We start from the raw sequence: 12,942 nt of genomic DNA, 5'->3' as shown, positions 1-12,942 counted from the left end.
TTACCAAAATGCCACTAAAGTGAGAACCCCAACACTTTCTTGGATTCCATTTTCCACTCTCTCTAGTCTCCATTCTTGGGATTAAAAAATTCCACATAAGCACATCCACATCAGCAATTATATTAAAAATCCAAATAAAAAAATATTTTCTTTTCTATTTTCTTTCACTTTCTTGGCAACCAAATAGTTCAACAAATACAAAGAAATGTCATTTCAAGCTCAAAACTTTCCCGGGAAAAAAAGAAAAAATAAAGAAAAAACTTTTCTTTACAATGGCCACAGTTGCCAAAAAAAAACGACGATCTCTGCTTTTTGCTGTATCAACAACGATCTTTCCTCCTCCTCATTTGATTTTCTAACTAACCAAACATAAATTCCACACAAAAATTATCACATCTCCCTACACCTACTATTCGAGCAAACTAAAAACTCAAAAAGATAGCAAAAAGAGTATACCGGCGGCGGCTGCTGCTCCGATCTTGGCCAATGCACCGGCGATGACTCCCGTGTCGGCTTCTGCCTCGGCCAATGCCGCCCAAGATTGGGCCGTTGCCTCCTCCGCCGATCGCCGAGACGATAAGCCCGCACCTGCCTCCTCCAAAGGTTCTCTCTATTTCTTCAAAGATGAGATTTTTGAAACGTTTTTTTTTCATGTTTGAATTAAGCGAGCTTCATTTCTATATATATTTTTGTGTTCTGTATTTTATTTCGTCTTTTAATGAGGTTTTGTGTAGAGAAGAATAGTGAAAGATCAGAGAGAGAGAAAGCAAGCGAGAGAGAGAGAAGTGTTTGGAGGCCGAGAAAATGAAGGAAAATGAAATACCTGAAACACTGAAATGTCTGAGGTCTTCTTCTTCTTTTTCTTTTTTTTTTTAATTTTTTTTATTTTTTTTATGGAAAGGACTGGGTTGAATTTGAGTAAATTGTTTTTGGGTTAAATGGGCCTCATTGGGTTTTTAGTTAAAACCCAATAATCACTGGGTCTAATTGGGTTGATACCCATTTAATCTAACTAATAATTGGGTGGGTTTGGGTTCAATTAGAGTGGGTGAGTTTGGGTGGGCAAATGGATTTGGACTTACTTTGCCACCCCTACTTCGAAGTAAAAAAAAAAAAAATTTGTTAGTAGCTTTGGACTTTCAATTTTGAAAGAGGAAAAAGAGAAACATAAATAAATACTGCAAATCATTCCAACAAATTAATAACTTACTCAAGACAAAAGTACTGGTGCAAATTTTACTAAAAATGATTTCATCAATTGTTCTAAATCATTAAAAGACCTCTTCTATGAATTCAAACAAAAAGAATTCCATTTCTCCATCGAATTTTCTCAAATATTATGTCGTGTGCCAGAAACAATGGCTACGTTGGCAAACAGGTAGATTCCATTGCCAATTTCTATTCTTCCTTTTCATTTCTTCCCAGTGAAGAAAAGTATTACAATATATAAACAATGACAATGATACAGTAAAGTTTTCAAATCTGGTTAAAGGAATATAAAGGTATAAAGTTTCCAAATCTGGTTAAAGGAATATAAAGATATACTTGATGTGATTTATAAAATCATTGACATGTATTATTGATTTATGTAGTCATTTAATCAAGTCACATAACTACTAAGTAATTCACATGATTAAAACGAGTTTGAGTCGTCAAATAATGGACTGTAAGAATGTTTTTGAAAGAAATTATGTTTATAACAAGGACAGAATTTTCCTATGACTTACTGCATAGGGACACAAATTAACATAAGGTTCACATGTAATTATTAACAAGTCTAAGGACAATTTTTTTTTTAACAAATGTTAAGGTGACAAGTTATAATTGATACAATAAAATTAGTTAAATGGGTCTTGATTTTGTCATGTAGACTTAAGGCCGGATTTATCTCCATTAAGACAGATTCTAAGAGCCGCCATGAAACTCTTGCTAACCCAAGCTCGACTCCCCCTTAGACAATTAGGACCATTTGTATTGATATGCAAAATCTTTTGTCCAATTCTCCTAATGTATATGTCTGCCAGGCTGCCCACTAGTTAGCTAAATGGTTGTTAAGTGTAATGCTCTTGGTTCCTTTGCTTTAGGCATCTACCCCCTATTTTGAGTCTTATAATTAGGGGCGATGCCGGTATTTCCTGTAGTTGTTCTTTCTCTCAATAAAGTCTTTTATTCATCCAAAAAACAAAAACGATGTCAAAAGGTCCCATGCAACATTAGGGTTTTTGGTAACGTTATTTTAGTAACGTTATTTGTATTTTTTAAAAATATATGTGGGTAAAAAAATGTGTAGAAATATATACAATGTTGTTTAAAAATTAAAAACTGTTGCTTGAAATGTTATATCAAACAGCCCTTAATGTTGCAATAATGTTTATTCATAATTTGCAACCTCAACAAATTATGAAAATTGTAAAATTTATTGGCTGAGTTGGCTTCACTGAATTGTAGTAAAAGTTTCAAGGTCATAGTTGTGACATCAAATTGCAATAATTTTTTTAAGATAAAAAAAAACGGTTCATTTTTTCTTATCAGATTGTTTTAACAGAAAATGCAACCTTTTTTTCTTTCACTTTTTTTTTTTTTATAATCAATTGACAATTAATTCATATTGAAATTAGACAATTTTTTCTGTACGGGTTCTTCTTAAACTTAAAGATAAATTAGTCCGAATTTAAAATAAAAAAAAATTACATTGAATTTTTTTTTTAATACAAACCTTCTTCTTAAACTTGAAGATAAATTAGTCCAAATTTTTTTTAATAAAAATTGATATATAATTTTTTTCTTTCTTGGTAAACTTAGGTAGTATGTGATGAAAAGTCTATTTATCACAACTACTTATTTCCTCTTAACATGGCAAAATACATTTTATATAACTTTCAATAAACTAGTTTAATTGAGACTCAATACACAAACTTTTTATTCATATCAACTTCTTTAATAGAGAATATATTGTATATATATTGTTTTTTTTTTACCCTTCTAACGCATGTATTTTTTTTTCCTCTATTCTTTCTTTCTTTCTTTCTTTCTTTCTCTTATCTACTTATCTACAAGTATTTGGACACACATATATCTCTCTTTTTTTTTTTTTTTTTCACGTGCAACCCACGTGTTTCACAAACTGGTATAATCTCTAAACCGGTGGAGTTCTCTGTGTGAGTCACTTCGCCTCAGGTGCTGATCTATTGTCCCGGAAAAAGCTAAAAAGAAACGCTGAGAGACTTGAGTCTCAGCTCTGGAATTATCATTCATAATCATCATCAACGACAACAACGATGAAAACGAAATCTACTTCAGCGATTCACCTTTCATTTATTATTCTTATTCTTCTTCTATTGGGTCTGACAATTCACTCTACCGCCGAAGTCATAACCCTAACCGTTGACACCTTCTCCGACAAGGTAACTACTCCAAATTTAACCCTAATTTTATCTTCTTCTTTCTTACACTCAATATAACAGATCCAATAACATATTTATATAATCCCAATTATATTTACCTATCTGTTGAAAATCACACGCACACAGAGAAAGATTTCGGTTTGGTTCTTTTGGTTATTTTATATCAAGTAGCGATGAAAGAATTGATTTATGGGTAGGACTTAGGACCAATATTCATTGTTTGTTTTCCTATGTGTGTTTTGTTGGTTTAGGTGAAGGAGAAGGACACGGCGTGGTTTGTGAAATTCTGTGTTCCGTGGTGTAAACATTGGTAATTGACTATAGAAATCAAGCTATGGTTTTATTTTCATTGTTTTGAATAAGCTAGACTTTGTTAGTTATGGAATTTGTATGTTCTTACATGCACACACATATATATGTATACACATTGTTGTTTGCGTTGCGAGTAATGATAATTATAACGGGTTTTTTCAGTAAGAACTTGGGGACGTTGTGGGATGACCTTGGGAAGGCGGTGGAAGGAGAGGATGAGATAGAGATTGGAGAGGTTGATTGCGGTTTGAGTAAAGCGGTGTGTTCCAAAGTTGATATTCATTCGTATCCCACATTTAAGCTCTTTTATGAAGGAGAAGAAGTTACTAGATATCGAGGTAACGTTCATGTTTTGTATGTCTTTTCTATTTGGACGGCTTAGTGTTTTTAAGTTTGTTTTAGCTCTATCATAATTCTTAATGTTTATAATTGCCTCTTTGGCCTTGAATGACCATAAAGAAAGCCTTCAAGCTTTCATACTTTTGGATTATTGTCAATATTCATGGATCGTGCCATTCAAATGCCTTTGAAATTGCTGAGGAGCAAAGCATTTAAAACATCAAGTGAGGCATTTTAGTGTGGTTCCTAATGTATTTAAGCTTTAAGCTTCAGTATATATAAGCTTCAAAATAGCTCATAGAAAACAGTCAAGAAATGAAATGCCAGGAGTGCTAAATGGGCAGAAATTTTTGAAGGACAGCATACAGTTATGGTAATGCAAATTTTATATATTTTATATTTGGCCGGTGACATGGTCTTACATTTCAAATAGCAACTTGGTGGGAGAATAGGCAACTGCTTGCTTCCCAATGTCTAGGCAAGTCAAGCAATGTTCTCACTAATGACGTGCACGCACACACACACCAGCACTTGGTTATGTAACCTATGAAGATGGGTTATATAAAAATAAATCTAAGGGAATCCTTTTGTTAGCACTCCAGCACTTGGTCATGTGACCTATGAAGATGGGTGACATAAAAGTGGTAAAGTGATTTCAATTAGGCAAGGCTTGTGCATTTACTAAGGCTGGTGCATTTACTTGGGTTACCTTCTGATAACGAGATTTTTTGAGCTTTTAATGGCTTCTATAAGGAAGCATCAAAAGTGCTTATATTTGGCTTAAAATTCAATCTGAGAGTTATGCCGAAGAAAGTTATTGATATGTTCACAGTTTAGCAGGGTTCTTTCTGAAGGCATAGGCATATAGCCTTCTGGAAGGCCGTGCCACATTGCATTATTTGGTGCCTTTGGCTAGAATGGAATGCTGGAAGTTTTGAGGAATGTGAAAGGACTATTCTTGATCTTAATGCCTTTTCTTTTGTATTTTATTAGATTGGATTGTCGCATTTAATTCTCCTTCTTGTTTTTCTCTTTTAGATATGTTTTGAGAATTTGAATTTGAATTGATTGTTCTTCTCACTGAGTACACCCTCAGTGTACTTGGTTTGAGATATATATATATATATTCAATCTGAAAACCTTTGTTTGTTATCCATAATTCTAGGGTACCTCAGAGAATCTTCTATTTGCTTAGTCCTGTGTATCATCCAACAACATAAATTACCATCTAGATAGTTGTGAAGTGGGGATTGAATACACATGGAGACATTGAACAAGATTAATAGAAAATTTATAATTAACAAGGCCCAATGCGAAGAAAAGATTTTGGACTGCACAATGGGTGGTTTTTCATAGATCTAGCATTCATAGTATTGCATGAGCATGATATTTTTGAGGGACTTTCAGAACAAATGTTTGTCTTTGTTTTCATTTACCTATGCCTAAACAATTTGAGTGCATGTGCTTATGAATGCGTACATGTCTACTCCTGTTACTATAGTTATTCAAATGTCAATAATGTGCCTTGTTTAGTTCACTTTCTGGTTAGTGTGAATTTTTGTTATATGTTGCATACCGACTTCTAGCTTTATGCATATGTGCTGCTGCCTGACAAATTGGTGAACTCTTATCACTCAGCATTTGGTTTTTCTACTCAAATCTGTAATCAAAGTATCTTTAATAATGGCTGGGTTTTTGCTTGAGCATGGGATTGGCATTATGTTATTTGTTTCTAATCATGTCTCACGTCCAGTTTGGTCTTCCTCTTACTTTAAAGATGCTTTCTTTCATAGTTTTCTTCTTTTTTTCATCAGTAATGTATCAAAAAAGGGGTGCAACCCTAGATACAAGGTGAGTTTACAAGAGAAATACCTATACGGAAAACTAGCCTCTAAAATCTAAAATTATAAAGATCATTGAACTCCAATAAATTAGACAAAGAGAAGCAAAAAGTGGAATCCGTGTAGTGTAGTCATAGAGAGCATAAGAATTGTTGCTTAAAATTTCTTGCATCCTTCAAAATTTTGAGCATTCCTCTCTCCAAATACACCGCCTAACACACAAGGAAATTTCATTCCAAATATTACTACCCAGTGTTGTTAAAAGCGCACTTAAGCGCAAAGCGCGAAGCCCTTGGGGCTTTTTCCCTCTAAAGCGAAGCGCCCTCACAAAAGCGCGCTTTTTTGAGCTTTTTTTTTTTTTTTTTTGATAGGAGCTTTTTTATTAAGCGCAAAGCGCGCTTTTTTGAGCTTTTTGTAAATTTTTTTAAAAAAATTCCTGATTTGATTTTTAGCCATTAGATATAAATATGTTTGATATAAGCCATTGATTTAATATATAAAAACTAATAGTGTGGTGTGCTACCATACACCTTAGCCTATCTCTTTAGATATTTTTGAACTTTTAACCACAACTACAAAAACAAACGCTAAACTAGACACTCACAAAGATTAACATTACTTAACATTCTAGTACTTTTTAGCCTTTGTCTTTTTGGTTCTATACTTCTATTTTGATTCAACCATGTTTTGTAATCATGGCTATCAAATATCATGGTTGTAATTAGTGGCTTCCTTTATGACTGGTCTAGGGCTTTGGGACTCACCACTAGTGATTCTATCCCTATGTTTCTTAGCTCACTCCATTGTAATTAGTTTCTGTTCTTTCTGTCTGTCTTTCACTTTTCTCTGCTCTCTTTGTATTTTTCCTCTGCCTTATGTTTTTCTGCATAAGGCAGTTTTCTTGTATATACATCTATTACTTATCAAAAAAAATATATTTTGTAAAGCACAAAAGAATTATATAAATGTTATAAAATGTTTTATTGTAGTTTATATGATTAATTGATCACTTGATTGTTGTATTGATTATTTATAATTTTTTTTTTAATTTTTAATTTTTAATTTTTTTTTTAAAATGTGCGCTTCACATCGATCAGGCACGTGCTTGCGCTTTGCGCTTTGCGCTTTGCACCTAGGCTCCAGGAGGCCTTTGCGCTTAAGTGCGCTCAACGCTTTTAACAACACTATTACTACCACAGAGTATCCATTACAACATGCCAACAAGTCAACCACCATTCTAGGTATGACCAGCAAAATTCCATACAAACAAAAAACCAACATCCACAACTCTCAAGCTGTCAAGCATCATGTAGAAAATGATCCATTGTTTCCCTACTCAATTTGCAGATGCAACATCAATCCACTATGATTACATGGCACTATCTCAACTGTTCCACCGTCCTAATCTTCCCTAACACCACTGGCCATGTAAAAAAAAAAAAAAACCACTCTGGTGAGTGTCCCCTTCCATTTTATAGTTTAGTGACCTAATTCAATCAACTCAGCAAGTTAGCATATTAAATAGGTTAGAAAAACGATTTGACGAACTTGGCAGTTTATTTCTCTTGGTCTTTTATGCTGGACCAGAGAGGAATATGTTTGCGTATGCTTTTTAACGTTTCTGGAGGTTGAAGCCTTTTTTAGTGACTCTGAAATGATTTCATAGTTCTCTATCTTGCTATTCATTTTTTGAATGATGTAGCTCTAGATATGTTTATTAGTTGCTTATGGATGAGATGATGAAACTCCTGACTGCTGATTTGACTTGCAAAGATGAGTGCATATCATTGTATAGCTCCTATTATTAGGGTTTGCTCTAGGGTGAATTCTTTACTGCTTCACACTTACCATAAGGTGTTTATGTACTCATTGCCCACAACAAATGTCACCAATTTATTCATTTGTTTTAACTCAAAATAATTTCTCCTTTATTAAAAGCAGATGAAGAGTAACATTTTTTAATAATTTAAAATATAAATAAATAAATAAAAAGAGATGAAGAGTAAAGATGTCACATCACTAGGCAGTATGTTTAACTCATAAAGGAAGGGTACTTATCTTTAAAATGAAGCTTTGAGAAGGCAATAATAAAAAATTCTGATCCAGAACATGTAAATCATTTATCCTGCATCATAGTTAATGCGTATGGTAAGACATGTGCATGTATAGGAAAGGAGAAATAATGCTAGGCTTCATGTTCTATTTTGATTGTTGAAAATTAGGCAAGTAGAGGAATTCATTTTGGTAATAGATTTAATATACAACAAAGTAAATCAATATAGTATGTATGTTAGTGGACTTTGGGTTTACTCTGGTAAAATTTATGATATTCTATTATTCTATATCCTGTTGATCAACTATTGAAGCTATTAATATGGGTAAAGAAGCAAAGTTTTATTGATGCTTGGATGTGATTTAGACCTCCAGCATTTTGAAGTGGCAAAGTAATGGCCCCTAACTTAATGGCATATTGTGACTCTGTGCTTCCATCCCAGATCAGAATAGAATACCGTACTTGTTTCTGACATGTTATGTTACTTAAACATGGTTTAATATAGATTTTCACGCGATAATGGTGGACATCATCATGCATGGACATCATAAGATGTGAGGTTGAGAATAATTTATTCAAAAGAGAGAGAGAGAGAGAGAGAGAGAGAGAGAGAGAGAGAGAGAGATGTGGGGGCGAGAGTAATGGTGCTAGTGGTTGCAATTAGAATGGGATGAGAAATACGAAAGATAATAGTGATAACTATATTATAATGAAAATGATGTATGATATCAAAAATGAAGAAGAAATGCACTTCTGTAAATCAGCCCCCTACTTTTAATCAATGATTATCGTCCTCCACAATCTTCTCGTTCTTATGAATTATTGATCCAAGATATCCATAGTAATCTCTCGAAAAGAAAATATGATTTTGTTAATGATCACTGCTAGTCATGATGCTATAATGTTTTGAAAGAAAAATCATGATACTTTAAAAAATATTGGGGGCAGTATGGATGGATGGTTGCAGTGGAATTCATGATTATATCATAGAGACTGATGGATGTGGGATAATACTTGTGATATGAGGATTGTGATAGCAGGATTTAAATAATGAAATTGTGATGATAATGATAATGATAATGGTCATGTGACAGTTGTTTTAGCAACTATGCTAAAAACATGATGATATGTCACTTGGATTTAAGTTTCTTTTTTTAATAAGTAAAAATAAGTCATCTGGATTCAATTGATATAGCACTTCTTTTTGCTTGGTAATTAATCATGCGCCTGATTGGGGAAAATGGTGCAGGTGCAGTTATTAATCATGCTTATGTAGTAATTGTAGACTGATGGCTTGAGTTTGTCAATTTAATGGTATTCATGTAACTGGGTTATCTGACTTTCTTTTTGCATACTGTAAAAATTACCAGGACCAAGGGACGTCGAATCACTTAAAAAATTTGTTATAGAAGAAGCTGAACAGGCTGCAGCAAAAGCACAACTTGGCAGTGATAAAGAATTGTGATATTGTGTAAGGTAGACACCTGATTGCTTTATATTTTGCAGTACCATATAAGAGAGGCTTGTGATCCCTCGACAAAGTTGGGAGTATGGAAATTAGTCGTGGCAAGCAAAATCTCTGTTTGTTTTACTGTTTTGCTTTGAAATCTTTTGCGAATATTACTTGGAGAACATGATTTTCTCTCTTCTATTACAGAAAAAAAAAAAATTATCTCTCTTCAGAAATCTTTTTTGTATGTGGTTTGACATTTAAAGGCTTTCTTGTGGTGCAGGTGTGGGACTTCCTACTCGAACAAGGAGGGTCATCAGCACTTTATAGCAGAATGGACCACCCGGTTCAGCGAGCATCTTGTAAGTTCTAGCAATTATTATTTAAAAGATGGCCCCATTTTTGTTCTTGTGGTCGGAGTTTGTTTAATCAGGAAGATACAAACTTAGAACTAATCTTGACAGCAGAGAGAATTAGTGTGTATTAATGAACGTCGAATCTCATGGCATTCTATTTATGAGAATTTTTTTAATTTTTTATGTTTATGATTTGGAACAAAATGATAAATCAAATTTGTCATATTGTAAGACTTCCTTATTTGGATATGGAATGTATCTCAAGTACATCTCATAAATTTGTTCTAACCATTTCAGATTCATCTAATGAACCAATCTTTTTAGAGGAAATTATATAATTCCTTCTTGTGGTTTAGACTTAACCTGTATAACTTTCAAATCCAATGCTATTTACCCTGTTTTGGGAATTGAAAATTCTTTATAAATTTAGGGGGGAAAAAAAATCACCCCAGCCCATTCCATTTGTTCTTCTGTAGGAGCAAGACCAAGCCACCATCCCCACCATTCACAAGCCTCCACCAATAACGTTGGGGCTGAGATGTCAGATTCCTCCTTTCAATTCCTTGAAGAAAAATAGGCTGGTCCCAAATTTTTAGCTCACCACAGACGTGGAATGTACAGACCCCTAGCATTAAATAGAACATTGTCGTTCAAATTGCCCAAGAGGCCCAAGGCTTGAGACCATAGCATAATGGCAGGAATTTTCCAGGTGCCTCGGCAATCCCTAATATAAAAGTAATTAGGGTTCTGAACTGCTTAACTTTTTCTAATTCTTTTGTCCTTCACCGAACATTTTGAAGCGAAAATGGAGAATTAACAATTTAAGAATCTACATTATATGAGATCTTTTTAGGAAAAGATACACACCGAACCGAACAAAGGAAAAGAAAAGGCATATTCAAATATTAATCATGAAAGTAACAACATTTATCAATATATGACCACAATCAAGAAAAGGCATATACAAATATCAATCATTAGCAAGACTGGTAATTTTATCAATATGTGACCATAATCCAGCCCGAATGAGCAAAATTAGAATCATCTCCATGAACCTTAAAAACAATCTCAACTACTACAACTCCATTCCAAGTGCAAAATTATGCTGAAGTGACAACATCTTATAGAACAATTTAAAAAAAAAAATCATAATAAAAGGAAAATTAACAACAAAGGTTGTGAAACTCGAACCTAACTACACAGCCTGACCCGGTTAATTGTGAGATGGTTTTTTTAAAACCAAAAACTAACCTATGTAATTTTTTTTTAAATGTCACTAAACCATGAGAACCAGGGTTGAACTGTCCAAATTTGAAAATCGTGACTGAATCGGACTACTCAAGTTTGATTTTTTTATTTTATTTTAAGAATGAAGTTCTATGTTTTTGTAATAAACAATGTATAACTTGGAGTTTATTTGCTTCTTTATGCAATTATACTTTGTACTTTTAAGAATTGAGAAATTCAACATCTATTTATATTTTCTTAGGATTTAATATTTCTTACTTTCTTTACGAAAGTTATGAAATTTTAATATGATAAATACATTTGAAAGATAGATCTCTATATTTATTTGAACTATTTTAGTCAATTTTTCAATTTTTACTAATTTAATATATTTATTTATATTTTAAATAATTATTAAATTAATAATGATGTCATCACAGTTCGACCCTATCTAATCTCAAAAACCTTAAACACTCCATTTTTTGGTTCTTTGAACCGTCCAAGTTTCAAAACCATGCTAACAACATTTAGTAAGATCCATTATTTTATTTGCCAAAAACTCAATGGCACTATCTAGTTATTTCCATGGGAAGAACTTGTATTTGAATCCCCAAAAAGGGAGAAGATAAATATCCATTATTCTATCAATATGTGGTTGTAGTCCAACAGAAGCAATTTAAAATCATCTCCATATTATAAACAATCTCAACTACTTCATTCCATTCCAGATCCAAATTTATGCGCAAGTGACCACTTCTTGCAACACAAACATCAAAATATGAGAGAGAGAGAGAGAGAGAGAGAGAGAGAGAGAGCACTAACAAGTATTTTGTCTAGGTAAAGTAGTAATCCAATGCATTGGACACGACACAATATGGACATGTGGCCAATTTTGAACACGTCTACATCAGCTTGTGTCCAAGTCGAATTTTTTTCGTCTATGTTTTTCCAAGTTCCAAACCAAGAGTAAAGATACACATTATCTTATTTTATGAGTGAAATAATTGTTTGATTTTTATGATTTTAAAAATTAAATAAATAAATAAAAACCAATTAGCAAGAGATATAGTGTAGGTTTTGAAAAGTTAAGGTGATAATTGAAATATAACTAAACCACATGGATCCTTCTCAAAAAAAAAAAAAAACTAAACCACATGGAGGTACTATGCAATTGTTCCTACTTTTTATTACAATCAATCAATCATATTTCATCTCTTGACCAAAATCTGAATTTTTTTTTAATACCATCCATAGGAAATGTAAGAGCACGAAATCTTGGGTACCCAAACCCACTTAGAATAGTGAGATTGATGTTCCCAAATTCGGTCCAAATCAATAGATATTTGTAAAGAGAGTGGGATGAACAAGTTGGGCTTTGCTTGAGGAAAAATATAGAGAAGAAGGAGGCAAAAGTCTAAGATTTAAATGTGAAGATGGATCTTTACAAGCTTACCCGAGGACAATGTTCTTGGGTTGTTACATGCACTATTCACTCTCTTTCTCTCAGTTATGGTTTTGACTTTGATCTCTTTTTTCTTGATTCTTTCTAGATTCCCCTTATCTGAGAGTCCCTTTCCTTTATATACTCCATGGCCTCTTGCATCCTAGCCTTTCATATTCAATCCTCCTAAATCTCCTTAGGACACTTGTCCCATTAGACTTCTGGTGAAGGTGGTGGAAGGAACTGCTGAGCTATGGATCTATTGTTCAAGTCACTTCCTCATTAATGCAGTTGATAAAGTTGTTGCTAGCCATTTAATGCGGAGGAGTAGGAGAGACCTTACAAGAAACCTCCCACAAATATCTTGTTTATTCTCTAAGGCACCCACATTCACCTTTTATATCCCCCAAGAATGCTCTATCACTTCCCACTCTCTCCTCGGACCACCTCACTCCTTGGGCCATGGATGCTCCTTCATGAGGAACTGAAGGCTACAGTAGTGCTTCCAATCTTCGGTCC

The 12,942-nt window shown here is 33.5% G+C and overlaps 1 protein-coding gene across 1 annotated transcript; it reads left to right on the top strand.

Moving 5' to 3' along the window:
- Window positions 1-3,099: 3,099 nt before the first annotated feature.
- Window positions 3,100-10,043, top strand: LOC142608018 (protein disulfide-isomerase 5-1). The gene is made up of 5 exons (XM_075779724.1): window positions 3,100-3,404; window positions 3,656-3,714; window positions 3,879-4,054; window positions 9,320-9,425; window positions 9,683-10,043. Exons 1-4 carry the CDS (start codon window positions 3,279-3,281, stop codon window positions 9,412-9,414), a joined length of 456 nt encoding a protein of 151 aa, XP_075635839.1. The 5' UTR covers window positions 3,100-3,278; the 3' UTR covers window positions 9,415-9,425; window positions 9,683-10,043.
- Window positions 10,044-12,942: the final 2,899 nt, after the last annotated feature.

Source organism: Castanea sativa, chromosome 8, assembly GCF_040712315.1.
Source record: "Castanea sativa cultivar Marrone di Chiusa Pesio chromosome 8, ASM4071231v1".
Lineage (NCBI taxonomy): Eukaryota > Viridiplantae > Streptophyta > Magnoliopsida > Fagales > Fagaceae > Castanea > Castanea sativa.
The sequence above is the reverse complement of the archived record's forward strand: the minus strand, read 5'-3'. Positions and strand labels throughout refer to the sequence as shown.

Coding starts and splice junctions, on each gene's coding strand:
- LOC142608018 (XM_075779724.1), top strand. CDS start 3,279: ATGAAAACGAAATCTACTTCAGCGATTCACCTTTCATTTATTATTCTT. Junction 3,405..3,655: donor TTGACACCTTCTCCGACAAG/GTAACTACTCCA, acceptor TTGTTGGTTTAG/GTGAAGGAGAAGGACACGGC. Junction 4,055..9,319: donor AGAAGTTACTAGATATCGAG/GTAACGTTCATG, acceptor AAAAATTACCAG/GACCAAGGGACGTCGAATCA.